The following is a 22,117-nucleotide window of genomic DNA, read 5'->3' on the forward strand; positions in this document are numbered from 1 at the left end:
TGAACTCTTTTGCAATTAATGACTACGCCAGAATATCTATCCTCTTGTAAAGCAGAGAGTGCAATTATCATTGAGATAAGAGCTCACGTTTCACCTTTGCATTTCCAGACAGTTAAATCTAACTCCTCCTCCCCAGAATTTCTTATGTTTAAGTATATCGTTCCTTTAAAACTTGCCTGGCTTTTTCTTAAACACACAAGTAAAAAAAAAAAAAAAAAATCTTCACCAGGATACGGCGTTTCATCCATTACACTGAGATTTTCAAGGAGATCCTAGTTCGGAAGTATGAGTCATTGTCAATGAGTACTAAGGGACTTATTAAGAAACTCATTATCAGCATGATAGACCATAACTAATACCGTGGAGCCACAGTGGCTGTGCCCACCAAGAACAGTGAGAAACTGTAATCCACATAATCTTAGCTTTTGAGGATTAATATGGAAGATTTTAATGTTTTTTCAGAACCTCTGTCCATTTGGGCAGTATCCTACAACATAATTAGATTAAATTCAGATACTTCACACATTAGGATTTAAAGACTACTTCTGGTACATGTATATTAGTCATTTCAAACAAGATATTCCTGCTCAGACTCCAAGGCGCAGATCTTTATTACAAAGCCATACAGAAGATCCAGAAGGTTTCTGGTTATTATTCCTAGAACCATCGTGAGAATCTGCAAGATTAAAATTCTCTCTAACATGAGACTTTTTACTTCTCTTAACTGGGTCACAGGCGAGCAAACAGCATTAAGCAAAGTTGGGATTCACCTGAACAGAAAGGGAAAGACAGATCTTGTAATAACTAATACCTCTTCTTACACTGTTTGACACATCTCATTCAAAGAGAAAATTCAGGTGAGTTACCTGACAATGGTGGTGACTGCATTTAAGATCCCTAAAGAATCCAACATCGATGCTTTCTGGCTTTGAAAAGCCTCATGATGACTGACAATTAAAATAAAAACTCCTCTCAGGAGCACAATGTGTAATTGAAGAGATGATAAAAATAAACCCCTGAGAGTAGCTGTGAAGTTCTTTACAAAGCAAAATGAGGTATGTTCTTTCCCTCCCAGATATTTATTCACATTATGGCAAAAAAGGCCAAATATCCTGGAAGAGACATTACATGAGATCGGTGATGCACAAGAGATGTTGCACTATAGCCTACCATCGGGGAGGAGAAATACACACACGTTTACAAAAATAAACCAACAGAAAAGCAAAAATTTGTGTGGGGAGGGGTCATTTGTAGAAATCACCTGATCAATGGAAACACAAAGCAAACAAGGTTTACATAAACATTCATATTCAAGAGCAGCCTTGTGATCTAAAGGAACAAAGGCATGCAGATTTTGGAAAATACCTTTTTAAAAACAAAAGATGCCAGTGCCAAAGTTACAGCTGTAACCATGTTGGAGTATCTTGTTGAAACATTCAGGACAGAAGAGTAATATCATAAAATGTTTTTATAATATATTCTCTCAGAAATGCTTATTAATTTTGATGACAACTTTTAGCCTGTTCAGCTGTTACTACATCAATAAATCCTCTGTAAGGTTTCTTCCTGCATGTGGTCCAGATATCTGCAAGTAGTTTGGAGGCCCATACTCACCTCCACCAGTATGAGATATTCCACATATAAGTAAGGACGAACAGCAAAGGTGCTTTTGTAAGAAGCTTTCCAAATATACAAAAGCCAAACCAGCTCCTGTACCACTGTTTCAGCACACGAGCCCAAGCCTGGCAAACCCAGCCATTAACTGACTTCAAATTGGATCCTGAATAAATCCTACTGGCCATCAGTCAGCTAAATTCACATAGCGTGGTCAAACTAGACACGTGCCAGTGGCAGCCAGACAGCCACTTTCAAGTTCAGACTTTCAGATAACACTTGCTGGAAGCCACAACCGCAATGGCTTTGTAATGTGGCGTACTGCAAGGGCTGCAGGCCATCCCATCGGTTTGTGAAGAGAGGAGGCAGTGCTGCAAACTGGCCAGGAATTGCTGCTGAGCAAGGGAGACTCTCGGTGGGTAACTCCGCGAGCTCCAGGGACAGCGCGACACACATCACCTTCAGCGTTTCCCTTGACCTGAAGCTCTTGCTCCAGGGCCTGAGTAGGAGATTTTCCACTAGCAAACAAGAGGCAAAACGTTGGCCATTTCTGGGAACCGCACACCCAAATTCCCAGTACGCATGAAGCTCACTCAGCAACACGCGCTTGTATACTCCCAAGATATAGGTCAAATCAGGTCATGGCTTGTATGCCTTCAAAAATTCCCCGACAGTAGGGCACTGCCTGCTCATTTGTTAAAACCTCAGTCTCCATAAGCTGCGGAGGACAGAGGAGACTGTTTCGGTCAGCTCTGCTGATCACCTGCCTGTGCTCCCAACCTTGAGGGCACCTACGGGAGCAGCACGTCCTGCATGACATTGGGAAAGAAAGGCTGAGAAAAGACACAACTGCTGTTGGTGAACGCATCGGGAAAGTGAGCACAGGCAGTGGAAAGAGATATTGCACTGAAGGACAATGCCCGAGTACGAGCAGATGGGGTTAAACTGACCGTAGGTGCAAGCTAGACATTTCAGTTACTAACCATCACAAACGTGGTATTTCACAACAGAAATAAAATAGAGAGGAAAAAAAGAAATCACCTTCTTTTAAGATGAATCTATGTATAAATGGGATTACATGACACGGTGCTGACAAGGGACTGTACCCGATTACCACAAAGGTGGTCTTTTACTGAAACAGATTTATTTGAAGAATGGGGCAGGTATGCAAATGTGCATACTTGCAGGTGCCCACATATACACGTAACAAAAGGCATTTATGGCCACTTGTGCTGACATTTTTTAAAAGAGTGGTTTAGCCAGAGGCTTCAGCAGGACATTAATAATAACAACTCCTATCAGTTATGCAGCTCATTCTTTAGTACATCAGAAGCAGCAAAGGGACTTTCCTTGAAAGTACTAGCAACTAGCATCGGCATGCAGCTCAGGTAAAGGAATGACATCACCCTGTATCTCAAAAGCATTACCTCATCTCCTAATCCAAGGAGTGAGTCACCCAGGCAGTCAGCTGCAAATCTCTTGGCACAGAAAATGTAGGTTACCACGATGCACTTACACATTCCTCTGATCTGTCAATGTAAATAGCTATTTGTTCAGCTTCACTGGTCAGCAATATGGCACATAATTGTTAAGTGGCTTGTCTTTCAGAAGTAACACTTAAAAACCCCCCCCACATTAACTACTGAGCCCTAAATGAGAACGCTGCTCTTTTGCTCATTAAGAGTTTGAAGCTGAAGTTCTCCATTGGCTCGGCACGGGGTGCCGCAGCCCTATCAGCAGCGCTGGCTGCTCAATCTCCAGGCCGACGGGTGAGGTAATGCAGTTTCTAAAAAGCCTTCACAAAAAAGCAAAAAGGCATAACGATCCGAAATGGCATACGCTACCAGGGAATTTGCTGTCTAGACTCTTTACTGGAAAGGAGGGCACAGCACGCGAGGTTCCACGGCAGGCTGATCGGTGCAGGAAGAAAGCTGCTGATTTACAGCAGTGGAGGGGGGAAAAAAAAAAAAGAAGTAAAAAAAAATCGTGTAAACAGAGATCAAAACAAGCTGAAGTACTAAAGCTTCCATGAGCTGTTTAACAGTAAGTGTGACATTCATTTCCCATGCTTAACACTCTTTATCATAAGAAGGAAAAATCAAGCCTGCTCACGTGCAGGCACATCTGAGACAAGTCTGGTGCCAAAATAGTCAATATTATCCTTTGCAGATGGGCTGGACTTTCTAATAACTCCAAGGAAATAACTAAGCACAGGTAAAATATTTTCCTTAGAATAGGAAGTGTTATGTCTTTATATTTTTCTAACACTTCAGCTTGTGGTTTTCAAGCCTTACTCTTAGGATAAACTGTGAGAGCTTCATTCCAGTTACTAATTAACTAAGACTAACCTATATGATCTTAAATGATAAAAGTACCAATTTTTTTTCCTCTATGATTATCTCTACAATAGGATCGCTGTAACAAACAGGATCAAAGCCAACATCAGGCATGTTCTTAAGAAAGCTACTTCTCAGTGAGAACTCTCTCCTTTAAGCCCCTTTAAAATTAATCTAGGCAACATATTAAAAGCCACATATGGCAGCTGCACTCTAAAGGGTATAAACAAGAATCTGCACAAACAAATCTGGGAAAGAGAAAGCAATCATAGTATGTTCCACATTTTTTAAAAAATATCATAGGCATACAGTAATTCAGGTATCCCAACTATAAACGTTAACAGATTTTTCAGGTGAGATATATATACACTCACGTAGGGCAAGGTCTTAGTTGGTCTGGAACCCATTTATCTGCTCTTTTTTGGTATGCACACAGGGAGGTATCTGCACAGATGCACTGGTTTATGACTTCCTTCCAATATAAGAGGTTATTTCTCCTCTTCAGCCTGGATTTCAGGAAGTTGATTTATCTGTTTTCCTTTCACCTACCTGCAGAAATCCTGAAGCAGGGGTACTACAAGGGTGAGAGCACACTATTACTAACAGGCAAAACCTAATCAAGCAGGAGTAGACTGGAATGAAGGGGCCAGCTAGAGTCTAAGGAGGTATTTTTCTTCAAACTTTGTGCAAGGCCCACAACACCACCACTTCCCTAAGAAGAGAAGAAAGACTCAGGCACTAGTACAATCTTACGAAAAACAAAAGCTGTAAAGTTAAGCTATTCCACTGCCTAAAGCACTGGTAAGAGAGCTAAGTATTCTTCAGAGCACACCAGCTATTTAACCAGCCCAGGAAGAAGAAAATTGACTGCAAAGGGGAGGCCATGATTTACATCAGCAAAATGACTTTGAGACATGTTCAAGGGCAATGAGGAAGCTGAAGCAGGAAATACGAACAGACAGGTGGTTGTTTTGTCTAGAAAAAAAAACTTTCCTCCTTCTGAATGCTATTACTTCTGATCTCAACACTACACTTGTTTACAAACTGCGTACCTGTTCCTGATTACCTCCTGCTTCCGTTATGTGCCCAGACCATCTTCAGGACCATGAGAAAGGCTGCACTTGGACAGCTGATGAATCAGTATTTTATGGAGCAGTTTATGGAGGCAGGATTTGTGGCCTTCCTCCTCTGAAGAGGTAAGAGCCAGCCTGTGCCAGAGCAGCACAGCAGAGAAGCCATGGAAATAGGTTTCATCTCAGCTGGGGTGACACACCAACAAGGCACACCAGCTCGGCACAGCAACCCTGAGCGTAGATGTTTCTCAAACCTCAGGATGGTTTTACCATCAGGCTGTACGGCTTGCTCACAAACAGTTCACAGGATCTGTCAAATGACCAAACCTGGTCCCCTGCTCCTGCCCACGTTAAGATCCGGATGGCAGAAGTTTCTATCTATTACAGTCTGTCTTCTCCTTCCACTGTCCCCCTTACTCCATGAGCTGGTAGTTTCTATTTTATTAGAGAAGAGGGCCCAAGCCATAAACGTAATTTTCATGGCCCTGTGTTTTGTGCATGATAAGCGCAGGAAGTGATGCTGTAATCCTGTGCCTGGATGAGTACTAGAGAACTCATTTGAAAACTTTTTTTTCTCTCTCCTCAAAGCAACACCTGCAATGTCCTTTCGACAGCTTTAATAAGCAACTATAGTTGGTATCTCTGTCATGATTCTACACTTCAGATCTTAAAATCTGGTCGGGTGCGAGCTACCAGGGTCCTGACAAAACTGTCTTTTACACAAACAGTGTAAAAAGCAACAGATGACAGTAGCACAGTAGCTTGAGAATTATATTTCAGCATCAGGGGCACAGTATCCTGTTCAGCTTGAGTTTGCCATTAAAAGAATTAGTCCTACTCTGTCCTCTGCTCTCCCTTGAGCAGCCATGCAAGGAAACAGAGGAACCGCAGCACGTTAACTAGACTGCCCCAGCTTCAAAAGAGATCAGGTCCCCAATACTGTTTGCTGTGCAATCAAACAGACCCTTCTTCTGAAAATTAACAAACTAAAATACCGCCGTTACTTTAATCATAGTCAAACAAGAACTGGGGTTTTGACTACAGAGATGCCAGCCTGCTCTGCTGCCATGGTAACAGACTTTTAAAAACTGTTCTCCTTAATAATAAAAAAAACCATGCACAGTACTTTAAGAAAGACTTTATTTTGACATTATTCCATCCCCCTCTTTAACATGGCAAGTTTTATTAATAAAAGACTGCAGCAGTCTTCTGGAACTTAAGAGTAGTCCTTTCTGAGACAAATCAGTGCTGCTGCTGCTACTGAGCCCATCACCGAGCTCCTTAAAGCTAATAGCACATAAGGGAGAAGATCAGTGAAGAAAATAAAAATTACCCAAAACCCTTCCTCTACAGAAACAGGCCCTATACAGAAGCTCATTAGCCATCGTGTCAAAAATGGTATTGTTCCAGTATTGGGACGTTTTAATACCATGTTTTCACTCCACCTCCGTGCCCCCCACCCCAACCTCTTTTGCAGGCTACCTGGGCTCCTATAGCACCACCTGGGAGCTAAACAAAATGCTTCTCTTCAGAGATGGGCTTCTGCTCTTGCCAGCTCTCCCCATGTCACTTTGGGGGTCCAGGATTTAAGCTGATCTGCCTTTGTGTGTTTCTTCCTCCGGTCTGGCCACGTTGTTTTTTCAGGTAAGGACACAGAGTCCGTGTGTCTTGAAAAATTAAGTCACAGGGCAACTCCTGTGGGAAAGGAGAGCCCAGTACAGGAGAAGAACAGAACATGGCAAATGCACAGCCTCCTCTGTCAAGGATGCAAAGAAAGTAGAGAGCACAAAATATGCAGTGACTCTGACAGAGATTAATAGTTACCTGCCTATGGAGGACAAAGTCCAGAAGAAATTCGGAAATGAGATGTCAGCAGCTGCGCTGCCAGAGAGGAATGATTTGCTAAAATGTCTAAAAGGCTTAGCACGTGAAATAGGCACTTTCTTTTACTGATAAAACTACAGGCTGAAAGTTCAAAAAGGCTTTAGGGCAGAGTAAGTCACTTTGTTGTGTTTTTGGCAGCTGAACTACAAATATCTCAGTTATCCATTCCCTGTGCTGAAACAGGTATTTGTCTAAGCATTACTAGAGTTGATCCACTTAACATCTGTAAACACTAGAACTGCTCAACAGCCAATACAAAACATGCAGTGTACCGTATGTAATTAAATTACAAGCTACTATAAAGATAACTAACAGAGACAGCAAGCTGATGGTAAACATCCTTTCCAAGATTTGCAGTGATGCATTTTGACCACGTCTGTGAGCGTGACAGATGAAAGTTAGTGATAAACGTTAGCCCAGAGTGACTCTGAAAAACTTTCCTGGCTTTATTCAAGGCAGAGCATCACTTGTGAGGACTGGGGTTGAGAGCTCTGACATCACACAAGCCACAAGATCTTGTTCTGTAGCTTTCCACATGTCTCCTAACAGAAGCTGTCATCCCCTCAAACATCTTACAGCACGAGTAAGAGGACACACGTCAGCACTTTATCAGAGCTTTATCAGTGCTAACTACATCAAGTGACAGCCACCAAGAAAGCCACCAAGCTGCAGTTATAGGAAGTTTTTTGTTTTTTAAATTCTGCTAGACATTCAACAAAGATAACTGTCTCTGAAGACGTGAAATTTCAATAAATACATAAGACCGTTTGTCTAAGCAATAGCCCTACTTGTCACCTGGACAAAAATCATGATGATACATCATACTAACTACTAACTCAGCTCAGGTGCCCATCAGCAATTCCCCTCCTCCACATATTTACCACTTCATATTAAAAAGTTTGGTTGCGTTTCCTAGAAAAGCACAACTTCCAGCTATCCACGTATTTTAAAACAATTAGTCTTTTGCCAATGACGACTTCTCCACTAAGCGTTATTAGAAGTTTATTTTCAGGAGAATTATAAATTATATTTTTTTAGTTTCACCAAGAAAGCAGCAAGGATCTGTACTCAGAAATCCACAGATCTCTCCAGCAAGCTTCCCCAGCTTGTCACCTCTTTACAGCCATGCACACTGTGCACGTTTCTAGCAACAGAAATGAAAAGAACCACTTGTTCCATCAGGAATCATAATACATCTATGTAGTTAAAGAGCAGTCACATCTATTCTCTTCTTGCAAAACACAGACTCCATTCCCCTCGATAGCCCTAATAAGCCTTCTTTGCCTCAATTGCAATTAGAATTTATCTTCCTTTGAAGTACAATTCTGGACACTCACTTCTTATTCATTATGAGCTTTTCCAGGACCATTTAAGACACTAATATCTCTCTCTCTCTCTACCCACAGGCAGCACAGGATCACATTTCCTTCCCCTGCAGAGGAATCGAGTTGTGGCAGCTCATAACCTGTCACAGGATCTCTTAGTACACACTACTCTCAGTTTTAAACTGGTCACCTCTAGCCTTCGACAAAATCGTTATCAATCCCCACATCTTGTAGGTGTGGGGATTTAGCACATGTGCATTTAGTACATTTTAATTCCATTTCTATTATAGAAAAATCTGTATGATGGAGAACGGTATATGCCCTGGTCTTCCTCTACAGGAATACCGCCAGCTATCAAAGCACCTGGTCGTCCTACATCTGTCTCAATAGTACACAGAAATAATGATCAGCTACAGGACACAAGGAACTCTACTAGAATACTCTTCCAGACAGCTAAAATTATACCACTTTACCCACAAGGAAATCAGTTTCCCCCAGATTAGTCACCTCAATAACAAGTCCATTGATTTACACTTTGCCTGCTTGAAGAGAGTGGCAATTTGGGGCTTTACATCTGGTCACAACGTATTACAGCTAGAAAGTAATTTTACAGTATTAATACAAATTTTTTAAATTTTATTCTTCACTTTGTTGAGTAAAACTTTGGTTTAGAAAGTTTTGCGCACACTCAAAGGCTTAAGAGAACCAACTTGTTATTCTTTGTATGTGGAAGTCTGACCCCACTGCACAGCATTTGCTCCTGCAAGCAGAAAGACTCTTCCAAGTGCTAAGCAGGAAAGATTGCTTCTGTTACTGATGTGTCCCATGCCAGACGTTTTAAGATGCACAAATGCATTAAAAAAGTGAAGATTAACAGTAGTGAACTAGTCAGAGCCATTCATTTTTAAGCAGAATACAGAGAGAAAGCCATTTTCCTAGCATGTTTGTGTAGTTTGAAATGAATCTCCTTTTGTTTCGTTCAGTGACTGTTAGCAGAGTCAGAACAGATTTATACAGGTTTAATAGAAATTCATAATATTCAGCACTGTATTCAGCAGCTGCTATAATAACCTTTTAAGTGAAAGTTTTCGAACAAGTTTGACAGCCTTAAGCATTCCCCACCCAAGCTCAAAACAAACGTATCTCAGCTTTTCCTTGGATGATATTTACAGGCAGCGACTTAACTGAAAAATAACTAAAGTCAAAAGCCATGGACCAAACAAAAACCTCATTTTTATTCAGGCTAATAAAATGCTGCTGCAGAGCCCTAAGTGGCAAGTGTGACTTTCCTAAAACTGATGGCACAAGAGACTATTAAATTATTTACCCTCCCCTGACCTCTGAAAGGGCACATAAAAGAATCCAGAAATCCCAATTCAAGCCCCTCAGAGGGCATTTTGACCTCTTGTCTTGCCCTGATCTGCTTCAGTGCAAGTTTTGCAATTTCTTCTGCACCAAAGTGTAAGAGGCCCAAGGATGAGAATAACTGCATTTCGTCCCGTGTTCCCAAAGCAACCCAGGACAGCTTTTGGCTCTTCTCTGGCTTGACTGGGTACAGAGTTTGCCTTATCCAATGTGCAGGAAAGTGCAGGCAGCCAGTACCTTAAAGTGATTCCCAGGTGCCTCCATAGCAGAAATTAGTATTTTTTTCTGGGGAATCAATGCACTGAAAATTTGAAACTGTTTATGATGCTGATAAAGGGAAGAAAAAAGAGGAAAGAAAAGAAAGAAAAAAAGATACATTTATACTGTACATTAAATCCCGTCACTAGTGGAGGTTTGGAGATTTCAAAATCCTTTCCCAACTCACAGCTGTAAGCATCAGTCCTCCCCAAAAGGGCAAAAAAGGAACAATCTGCTAAAGATATCTATGGGTTCACTTCGCCTACGATGCAATTAGTTTGCAGCTGACCTCGGGATAAAACTTCCTTGCATCTCCACATTTCTCTGGAGGGAAAAATATAATACTGGGCTATTCCACAAAAGTATGGCATTTGTGTCCAAAAAAAAAAAAAAAGATCACTCAGATGTCTAAGTTTGTAGAAAAGTTTATTTTACGTGGCTATCACAAGAAAAAATGGCAAGAATTTAATATATATACAATGCAATTCAAAGATTCTGAGAGCCTTTAGAGGGATAAGGATGTTGACAGATTTTGTGACAGGACATAACCCAGTTATTTCATTTTTCCAGGATACAGTGGTATGTTTACTATGACTGTTATAAATGTCAGCCTTGTGAACTGAAACTCATTTTGTCCCATGATCCCCAATCTCTCAAATAAGGAAATAAGATGCTTACTTAGGGATTAGTCTGTAACAGCCAAACGATGACCCAATGCAGTTTACTTTTATCGAGTACATCCCAGTGTAGCCCCTGCCTAGAGCACTGAAACTACTACGACTGGATTTGAACTCCCTGTAGCATTCCTGACAGCACAGAGAAAAATCATGTCACTGTCACAAATGTATTTTCAAGCTGTTACTCTCACATCATCACCATCAAGTATCCCACTAATTTTCCCCTTTCTCAAACATCAACTACTAGTTTTTTCACAGGAGTATCTCTACCATTTATCCATCCCACCGGAGGCTTTTTTCTGCCTCCATCTCTTCTCCAGCGTCCCCCTGTCCCATCAGTCATGCGAGCCATTACTGGCCAGTCACTTTAATATACAGGCAAGTTCACACTCTCCTTTCTTTCATATAAATAGATACTCATAAAAGAGACAGAAGCCCATTAAGCAATTTAGTATAAAGCTATGCAGGTAAAAGGACAAGTCACCCTCGTTAGTAAATGACAACAGTCTCATAACGATGTGCTATGAACCATTTCCACTGCTTGAGAAATAGTTCTCTATTTTCACCACGATTAAGCATCATCATTTTAACAGGCTGATTCTTCCAAAAGTATTCCCTTTGTCTAAGTACAGACAATGTATTCATTACAAAGCTAAATTTCAAAGAGTAAATTAAAGTGTTTTCATTAACAGTAAGCTTCCTTTTAGAAAAAATGAGATTGAATGACTTAACCCTGAACTTCAGCAAGCAATCTTTATGTGCAAGTAACAAGAAATCTTGGAGTTGTAAACATACAGCTTGTATAGAGAAGGGCTTTTCATTTTAACACAATGGATAGGGAAATAAAGTTTTTAAATTCTTATTCACAAGACTGAAATGCAGTCATACCTGACCATGACTGTTTATATTGTAGCTTAGAGACACGAAATTAATTTTACTGTTTTAGTTACCCAGACATGCAATTAGTAGTTCAGCAGCCTTTCCTTTCTAATTGATCTGTTCACATGACAAATGATGAACATCTCACTTGTCAGTGTCTTAAGCAGTAGTTTCAATATCTGAAGTGTTTGACAGAGCTGCTGGAACATTTGAAATTTTACTACCTCACTTTCCTAATTAACACATGAGCTCCAGACAGCTAAGTTGACATTTTATAGTTAGGCAAAGGAAGTTGCCACAGTCCTATTAAACACTGAAAGTTTGAAGATCTAATGTATTTTCTTAAAAGGCACACGGAAATTAAACTAATGCTTTCGTACCATTACCTGGAACTACAGTTCACTGCACTTTCACCCAAGATAGTTTAAAAAAAACTTCGTCAAAACAAGTAAGACATAGCAGCACACTTTCCTCACTCTGAAAGAACACAAATCTTTAACACTGCAAGTGAAATGCAAAAAGAATTTCTTATCTGCCACTTCATGCAAGATGATGTAGGTTAACACCTCACATAATGATACTGTTTTATGATGAAGACAATATTGTTGTTGCAAGCACAGAGACCTTTTTTTTACCTCAAAAATGTTGGAAGAGGAAGGAAAACTCTCAATAGTTAGTTTGAAAGTAAAATTTAACATGCCACATGCCCAATCAGAGAGGAAATACTGGAGAGTGGGGAGATAATAGACTCTGAGGCTTTAATGAATTTAATATTTTGACCCAAAACAGAATTGTCCCAACAATTTTAATGAAGCAAATTACTCATTCAAGTAGTGTCTAGATTCATTGCATGAAGTCTTTCAGCTGATACTGGCAGGAGATTAAACATTTAAATATTTACTTATTTAAAATGAACATTTAAATGTTTAAGTGTAGGTTATTTGGAGTATTCATCACTTTTGTTTATTGTTAAATTCTGTCTTATCTTAACAGCATTTGTTTACATGACACTAAATCTAAAAAGGCCTGTATTCATAACACTTAACAATTTCTAAAAGGCCAGAATGAAGTTTTACTTCCAAAATTAGTTCTCTCATAGGCTCTGCATCTTATCTGCCAAAATCCATCAGTATCTTTGGCCACAGTTGTAGAAATGAAACAATTTGAAAGCCCATCTGAAAACTTCTATATATGTATAATAAACAATCTGTAAAAGTGTATTTTTTTATGACTCCCACAACCTACTAACTTGTAGCCACAAAAGGGAGTTAAATATTGCGTGAACAAACTACAATTTTTGTTGTCTAACATTTAGTTTCTACAGTCATACCACACTGGAAAAAGATCAAAACTCTGAACAGACCAGTTGAGTGACAAAATCTATATAGTATTAAATGCTTGCATTCTCAACATCTTTAAAAACCTGGACTAATGTCTTAATTTGTAGTGAAAAATGAAGCTTAGATTGCACAGATTTTGTATGTGTGTTTTATAACCAGTGGTTCTATTTTCACTGTGGTCCTCAGAAACTATTTGCAGCAACAGATAACAGACCAATATTTTAAGTATTTAAACTTTTATGAAGGACCACAGTTTATGACTGACACCTTTCTTTTTACAGAGCTCTTTACAGTTTTTGTATTCTTTTCAATTCTGCTCTAGAACATATTTTTTGAGGGAAAGTTCTTCTTTCCTACAGTGTTTTTTCTTAAACACAAAAATGTATCTAAACAAGTCTCAGAAAGTTGCATCCATAAATAAAATTCTCTCTCAGAAACAAAGGAACACAAGTTAACAATCACAGTACTTTTGCAATCTGAGATACTTATTGCCAGCTCTCATACTTATACTACCACAGCAACAGACCAAATCTTTCCTTAGACTTCTTTATACTGAAACAGAGGTTGTGTAAACAGACAGCAACAAAGAACCACAATCAAGAAGCTCTACAGTCTGAATACCCTTGAATTCAACTTTCATTCTCCAATGCTCATCATGCAAAAGCACAATATAGGACTGGTCGTCAAATCCAACCATCCACGACAGTGACGGACCATGCACTTTGTCACCACCACAAACTACCTCTTAGTTGGTATACTGATTCCTCCGAATTCTGGGAGAATGACTTGTGGATCTCATTTCTTCAGTGCAGAAAAAAAAAAAAAGCCTAGAAACTTCCTTCTAATTTGTAGCCTAAGTTTTTCCAAACTGATGGTAGAAAAAGCACCAAAGAAGAAATGTAACTCTTTAGATTTCCTTCTCACAGTTCATCAGCAAGAAGTGATACAACCCTTTACCGCTCAGTACTTCAGAGTGACCTTCAGCACTCTATTTCATTGTTAACACATTCTATTTCATAGGAAGCCTGCTTATCTAGTATTAAAAAAAAAAAAATCTTTGTTCATTTATTAAGTCACAAGGACTTTTGCTTTTCTTGAGGTGGGAAAAAAAGCCAGTACTTGCCAAAACATACTCTAGTAATACAAAGCAGATGATCCTTTCATTTGCTTCAAATTACAAGTAACTTGTTTTCAACCAGCAATTACACACAATTCCCAAACTCAGTTACATCATCTGGTTTGATAGTTATCACATACATCAATTGTAAGACTAAAATGCTGACACACTCTAGTTTGAAATGGCAACATGATGTAAGCACTCAAAAAAAAGTTTGAGAATAGCTACCAAACTTTATCCATACTAAGTTTGCTGCATTATTTAACGTCTATCAAATATGGAGGAAGTTGCATTCATTTTATTGCAGAAAATTCTGTTTTTAAAGATTTAGTCAGGAAAAAGATTAAGCCTTACCTCTGGTTTACTGAGGCTGGATGACACAAGAGAACCTGATCCCACATCCAGATCCCACTGTTTTTTCCCACTGTTTTCTGGATCCAGTGCAGCAATTCGTCCATCCAAAGTGCTGATAATTACTAGAGATCTGCAAGTTGGAAGCATTCACAGTCAAAACTACAGCAGTATGGAGTTTATCTATTAGCTGCTTTCTATATTTAATAATAGTGCAACTCCAACTTTGAAATTAAGTCTATATATCCTGCAAAACACCAATTTAACTCAGTAGCTCTACCTAGACCAACAAGAGAGTAGAAAAGCTGAAATATCTGGCTGAATGTCATGAACTAATTTACATGCTGCTGTAAGACACTTGCAGAGTTCAGTTTCAGGGGAAGAGAGCTGACTTTTTGCTCCCATATGCAGGTGTTACCACTACTACACTGAATGAGATCATCTTCTTTTGAGATATTTATACAAGCAGTATAGATCCTATTTTTTCCAGACCCTTCCACACTGATCTTTAATACATCCTTTCAAAGCAACCTAAACCTGAAACTATTAACCCAGCAAACCAGTACCTAAGAAATAGTAAGTCGCAACTAAGTTTTCAACACCTCTGGATGAAATACCAAAATCCTGGAGATTTGACAAGTCTTGAAATAAAACAAGTCTCACCTAAGGGGGACACAGGACACTAGAAGCAACCTCCAATATCTGCAGACAACAAAGTGAGCAAAGTGCCTTATGCAGCTCAGGCTCTAAGTAGCCTCTCTGTCTGGGGATACATGGTAATGGCAGGCTAGCTGTTGATTTCTACAGTGCCTGAAGCTCATCAATTTTAATCTTGTTTCTTACACAGCAGTACAATTGGAATAAGCATTTCTGATTGGGCTAGAATTCAAGCATTAAAATTAAAAAAAAAAAACAAAACAACCAAAACCAAAACAAAAAACCTAAACAACACAGAGACAAAACACTGACAAGGCATTTTTGAAGGGCTTTTTTTTCCCTTTCAAGATTGTTTCAGTGTGACCTGAAAAAGCTGGGATGTGCTGGCAGTTTGGGCTTGCAGCAGGCTCAGCAACCTTCAAAGGCTGTGGGAGTAGAGCTCCATCACTTTACAGACTGCTTGCACCGAGGGGGGCTGGATCTAGTGACCCAGAAAGACCTTTACAGACATTGATTTCAGTGAGAATAAGGAACTGTGCAAATAAACCTGATGGGCAGATTAACTGGTTTTGGGTAGGGGTGAAAGGGCAGGGGGATGTAATGCACACGTAGACATGTATATGAATCATGACTTGAAAAAATAAGAAAGACTAAATTACTGTGCAGAACTGAAGTCAAATGTATTCACAGTTACCAGTGTAGCAAGCTGAAGTTTAGAGAGGAAATGATGCAGGCTATCGTTTTTCTTTGAAGAAGGAAAAACTTAAATCATGATCTTAAAAAAGGATCATGTTCAAGTAGAGCGGCTTATTACATCACCTATAACAAAGGTCATGTAAAACATTGCAGTTTTACATGTGAAAGTAACCCACACATTTTATCGGACCTTATATCGTACTATAGCACTATATTTTTAATAAACAGAAAATTAAATATATCTTTAACTTGTACCAAAAATAATGTAGCAGCTCCTACTTCTGAAGGTGGCCAAGCATCACATTCCTCCAAAAGCTTAGTTTTAAAAAACTGTTAGAAAAACACCAATTATGCAAATATTTGAACAGCAGAATACATGGGTTTTTATAAGCTGAGTACATATCATTATTCCAACCGTACACAAAACAAGACCAGGTTAATCATAAACTGGATTGCAGGAGACTATTTATTCTCAAGCACCATAAACAAGTGTTCACACACTAAAGGCCCTGGACACACATTTAAGAGAATCTGCTTTCTTTATCGTAAAATAATTTATCTGAAGCCCTCTAGCATTGCATAAAAATATTATTCCAAGTGGATCCATTTAAATTTTATGTTGATCCAGCTGACAACTAGGTTATAAAAAAAAGGTAGCAGTGGAGCTAGAATGGAGGGAATTTTGGCAGTAACACTGTAGAGAAGAAAAATCCTAAAAATTGCACTGTGAAATGTTTCCTTCCCATCTACTCCCATTGTTTTCCTTTATCTAACTCTTCCCGTTCGACTTCTCCCTCAAGTAACAAATGTTTTATGTCTTTGTATCTTACCTTTCCATATCATCTTTCCCCACCAGATGCAAACCTCAACCTTCCCCAAGAGTTTTATTATTCAAGCCTCGCCACCCAAGACTGCAGGTTTGGAATCTGTACCTGCATCACGACCTCTGGTCATCCAAACCGTGGTGTAACTGCTCTTATGCTTTAAGTTTAGCTGATTAGGAAAGGATGGAAAAAAAATCATGCCTTCAGAGGGAACCTTTGTACCAATAGCACACACTTTGAGAAACTCATTTAAACAACTGCTACTACATACTCTAAAAAGCCTCACTTCTCTTGGGTGCAGCGGTACTCTCTATTAGTCCCCTTGGCCACCAGCTCTATCATGGACTTTGTTTCACAAACTCCACCTATTGAGCAAACACTTTGATGAGACACAGGACAGGACCAGCTCAGCTATACCTAAATCTTCCTTTAGAACTGGAACTAGGTGCAAAAAAAGCATGCATTTCTCTCTGCTTTTTTAGAGTGACTCATTTTGAACTAAACAGTTATGTTTTTCCCATCTTCATCTTGCTCTTCAACAATAATCCTGTGTTAGGAAAAAACCTGCTAAAAATCCTTTCTCTTGTAATAAAATCCTTCGTTACTCTATTTTTCTGTAAATTAAACTCTTAACACCTGTTCTCCCCATCTCTGACCAACTCCAGTGAGTTAAAATCCTGTCACTTGAATTCTAATGGTATAAGATCTGCAATTTGTCTGCATGTGCTCCAGACCCATGCTGGTGTTACACTTTCTCACGATCAGATTTTCCTTTTCTCAAGTTTCTCCCCTTACTCTGTGAGATTCCACTGCTTGCATCTTTGCATACTGAGAGTATGAAGTGGTGACAAGAGATCTTCCCATCTTTCAGGTAGCCAATCAAGCACTAGATTACCACATTCTGGTAAAAGCAACTTAGGCAACTGCTTCAAGAAATTATTTCAGAGCTTAAAAACAAGCAGCCAACTTACTTTTTGTCACCCCACTGTGCTATCATAAGTTTATTGTAGTGTATTGTGCTCAATTCTTACAGCAAATTCTTACAAGCACCAATAGAACATAACCATGATTCAAGAATAAAGAGCTGTCCTTGCAGCCATTGCTTTGCAAGCCTTCACTGGCTGAAGAAGTTAGGACTGTACCTGCAACTCCACTACATTAAACTGAAATAGCGATATTCTGGATGCATCTTGGGGACACCTAATCGACAAGTTGCAAGGAAAAGGAATTCCTGCATGTATTGGGTCTGGCTGAGATGGAGTTAATTCTCCCCACAGCAGCCCTCATGGTGCTGTGCTGTGTATTAGTAGCTAGCAAGGAAGGTGTTGATAACGCACCAGTGTTTTGGCTACTACTGAGCAGTGCCAGCACACATCAAGGCTGTCTCTCCAACACTTCTTTTTCCCCTCAGCAGCAGGCTGGGGGTGGGCAAGATCTCGGAGGGGACACAGCCAGGACAGCTGACCCAAACTGACCAAAGGGATATTCCATACCATATGACGTCTGCTCAGCAATAAGAAACTGAGAGATAGGGGGAGGAACAGGGCAGGGGCATTTGTTAGGGTTTTTTTGTTTTGTTTTTTTTTGGTTTGGGTTTGTTTTTTTTTTTTACAAAGTTTGTCTTCTGGAGTAAGGAGTACGCATACTGAAGCCTTACTTCCCAGGAAGTGGCCGGACATCACCTGCTGATGGGAAGTAGAGAATAATCTTTTGCTTTTTGCTTTGCTTCCGCATGCAGCTTTAGCTACATTAAACTGCCTTTATCTTGACCCACAAGTTTGGGGTTGTTTTTCCATCTTATTTTCTCCCCTCCCTGCTGATAGGGGAGCGATAGAGCAGCTTGGTGGACACTTGGCATCCAGCCGAGGGTAAACCACCACACTGCATTAGCTTCTATTTTGAGTAAGCCTGAAAAACTCTGTTGTTCTCTGCAAAACGATACCTTATCCCCAGCTTTATCAACACCACCTCCTGACTGGGGTAAAGCTTAAGGACTACCTTGACCAAAGAAGCCAGCTTCCAACAACAGACAGGTTTTCTAAGAACACTACCAAACTAGACCTCAATTCTGCATACCATCCCACACAAAACATTACCCAACTTCAAAGGTAAAAAGGTCAAAAGTGACAACTATAATGCCAAGGAAGCAAGGAGGATAGAGACAAAGAGCATCAAGGCTGCAAATTCCTGAAACGGCAAGACATTTGTTGAAAGTAAATCACGGACTGTACTAGAGAGTGAATCACATCACGCACATACCAGAGAAGGGAAAAAACCCCCACCAACACAAAACCAGAATTGCAATAGTCACTACAAGCCTAGACCAAAACAAAAGAAATACAGAAAGGAATCACTCCAAACTAGGCAGTTACTTAAAACCCAAGATCCATCAACCAGGCACCTGAAAAACAAACATCAGTAAAACGATGAAGACACATACTTCACCTTGCCTCGTGCTGCTGCTCCAGAACGTATTACGAACGAAGTGATGGAGAAGAAAATCCCTTCTGGGCCCTTACAGATGGCCAGCAGAAGGACTAAAGCAAGCAGCCAGCAAAACATAGCACACATGAAGATATCTGTAGTCACAGCAGCTGGCAGAGACTAAGTTTATAGTATAGAGTCAGATTTTATTTGCACTTTGTGAATATGAAAACACATCTGGACATACTTCCCCCACCCTAACCATCTACAAACAGCCTCTATGGTTAAATGAAAATGTTTTCTTACCATTTCCTATCCTCTTTTGCTCATAGACATAATCTTATTATTGAAGTGCAGTTATAATGTTCCTCCTTGAAACTATGCAAAATATCTACTACAAACTTCCAGATACATTGACAAAAGCCCAGTCCAGGCTCTTAAAACCATTGTTAATGTCCCATCATGAACACAGCCCATTTTCTGAGATCAGGTGGCCTGAGCACAGCTCTGTTCTACTTCACAGAAATGAAGCTATCTGATTTACCTACCAACAGGAAAAAAATAAGGGGCTAAGATTGCAAGAGAACATGTAAACAGGATAGAGGAGGAACACTTATTTAGCTCATCCACACCCTTTCACTATGCAAAAACCTTGTATTGTATTTATTCAAATAAGTTGTTTTTGTTAGAAAAACAAAGCAGAACTTATTTTGGTATGACATTTACCACTATTCCTGTTTCAGTTTAAAAAAACCCAACATCCCAATACCCTCAAAAGCCATTTGGGATATTGCAAAGACATCTGTTTGTCAAAATTGAACTCTAAACAGCTATTCCAATTTCAAAACCTGCATGTTTGTATGTAAAAAGCATGGTAATTCACTAACCCTCACACTTTCTTCTAGAAAATTAAAAAAATCCTCAAAACCAAGACGATTACATTCATTTGCCTAAAGCAAAAACAATTGGGATTTGGATTTTGGTTGAGGGTTGGGTTTTGGTTTTTTTTTTAAGATTATACTAACCTGTTATCTTGAATTGATATTTTATTGCTGAAGAACAATTAGCTGAGGTGAGTAAAGATCTCACAAATATAGATTAAAAAAATAAAGAAATGCAGACAAATACTATGGGCAGGCAGTAATTCTATTTTTATTTGATGACAGCAAATCTATTCCTATGCACTAATCAATTAGAGAACAGCTACATTTAATCTCAGGCTTACATTACTAAAGTCAACATCTTTAGTGCCTTTTACTTAGCTCTAGTAGTCAAACAGAAAATTCCTTTTTAAATACTTTCAGGGCTAAATAAATGAAGGTCTTATTAAAAATGGAATACAGTAAAATTGTCATAAACTACGTCAGATTTTGATGACCTGGCACACAAAAGAATGATCCCGTTGCTAATAAGTGAATAGATTTTCCTCAAAGAAATCAGGAACCAAGTTATCAGCCAGTTTCGTGCTCGAAGTGAATGCTCGCGTATACTAAGAAAAAGCTTTGGGCTTTTCAGTTTTCGAACGGGTTGTCAAATATAGTAGGCATTTAGTCATGCTCTTCTTCCTTTAAACTCTGGCTGCGGCTTATCACCTCATCTTTCTCAGCCAATTCAGAAACAGACTGGAAACAGCTCAGTAACATTTCTGCACTTGAGTCATTCATTAAAATCTTCTTTTTGCCAGAGCTTCTTACCACACACGCTTATTAAGTATTTTATTTCCCCTTGTTATATTCTGAAACTTGTTCAGCAATTTGTCTTGCATGTTTGGCTTCCCTTCAAGCATACAGCACTGCCTGCGTCTAACAGACAATTAACAGGAGAACTGCGTTTTCTTTAAAAGAAAGAGAAAAGATGACAGAAGGGGATACGATGAACAACTACGAGTTGCAGGTGTTGGAAGGAGCTTATAGTACAGATGCAGGGCTTTTGCGTCTCCTTCAGCACTGACACCCGGTAACAAGTCAAGGAAAGGACCGAGACTTGGTGTTGCCAGGGTAAGTAGACAGGTCAGACGTCACATAGCATGACATCCGGCAGCTTGTTTGTCTAAGAATTAAGACACCCCTTCTTCTTACTAACCACCACAAAAAGAAGGAGTATCTCGGCAATGGTGAAGTCCTGAAACACCCTCAGCGATGGTTAGGTCCCGAAGTACCCTTTCCTTACCGCCACAGCCCATCCATCACTGCCGCGCTCCTTCCAGCCCCATCGCGGGACTCATCTCTTCCACCCCTTGGCCTCTCCTCCCGCCTTCACGTACTTCCCTGCGTGTCCCTACACTTCACCCCCACGCACTAGCTTGTTTCTCCACGCACCCCCTTCCCAGCGCCCCGGCCCCTCTAATAACAACCCGCAGCCCAACTCTCCCGCCTCCCTTCCCCGCTCTCCCCAAACTACTGACCCCCCAGGCGCTGTTCCCCTGCAGCGCTCCCCCCCTCTCCCCGAGCCCACTCCCGCACGACCCCCGGCACCGCGCAGCTCCTTTCCCGCCCACCGCCCTCTCCCCGCACCCCCAGCCGCCGACCCTGGGCGCTGCCCCCCCTCTCACCCGAGGCACTGACCCCCGCCCCGGGCACCGGCCCCCGCCAAGCACCCCCAAACCGGGCGCTAACCCCCTCCCCGGCACCTCCGGGCACTGACCCCCCTCAGCAGCCCCAGGTCCTGACCCTCACCCCAACCACCGACCGCCCCCCGCCCACCTGCCGCCGGTCCGGGCCTCTCCGCTCTCCTCAGGCTCCTGCTCGCCGGGCGCCGCGGGGGCCACACCGGCCTCATCGTCCTCCACCGTCACGTCAGCGGAACCGGCCGGCAGAGCGGCTGGAGCGGCGGCCGCCCCCAACCCGAAAGCGGCCTCCACAGCCGAGGCATCGCCCGGCGGCGGCTCCGGGCCGCCCGCCGCCGCTCCTAACAACACCAGTAACGTGAAGGCGGCCAGAGCGCTGCGGTACCGCGGCCCCCGCATGGAGGGGCCCCGCCTCGCCCGCCGCCACCGGCCGTTAGGACATGAACGCTGCCGCCGCTGCCAACGCCGCCGCCACAGAATGGGCGCCCGCCGCGCGCCGCAGCCCTCCCCGCGGCGCCCCGCCCCACCCCGCCCGCTCGCCACGTACCGGCACTCCGCGCGCAGCCGCCCCTGACAGCACCGCCCGCCCCTTCGCGGCGGAGAGGGAGACCATTGGATCGGCTTCACGCCACTCCGCCCGCCGCTTCCTCTTGATTGGCGCGACCGGCGACGAGGGCGGGAAGGAGCCGTGTTTGTCAACAGAGCCGCCGGACCAATTGGAGTCACGCCGC

General features: G+C 41.3%; 1 protein-coding gene across 1 annotated transcript in view; it reads right to left on the bottom strand.

Moving 5' to 3' along the window:
• The window catches only part of EIF2AK3 (eukaryotic translation initiation factor 2 alpha kinase 3), a 45,323-nt gene extending 23,414 nt beyond the window's left edge, over positions 1–21,909 (bottom strand). The window contains exons 1-2 of the mRNA XM_075752780.1: positions 21,523–21,909; positions 14,223–14,352 (exon numbers count right to left, since the gene is read on the bottom strand). Coding sequence (XP_075608895.1) covers positions 14,223–14,352; positions 21,523–21,785 — 393 coding nt within the window. The 5' untranslated portion in view covers positions 21,786–21,909. The remainder of the gene's footprint in view (positions 1–14,222; positions 14,353–21,522) is intronic.
• Between the last annotated feature and the right edge of the window lie 208 nt (positions 21,910–22,117).

The sequence above is a fragment of the Balearica regulorum genome, chromosome 4 (genome assembly GCF_011004875.1).
Source record: "Balearica regulorum gibbericeps isolate bBalReg1 chromosome 4, bBalReg1.pri, whole genome shotgun sequence".
Classification (NCBI taxonomy): domain Eukaryota; kingdom Metazoa; phylum Chordata; class Aves; order Gruiformes; family Gruidae; genus Balearica; species Balearica regulorum.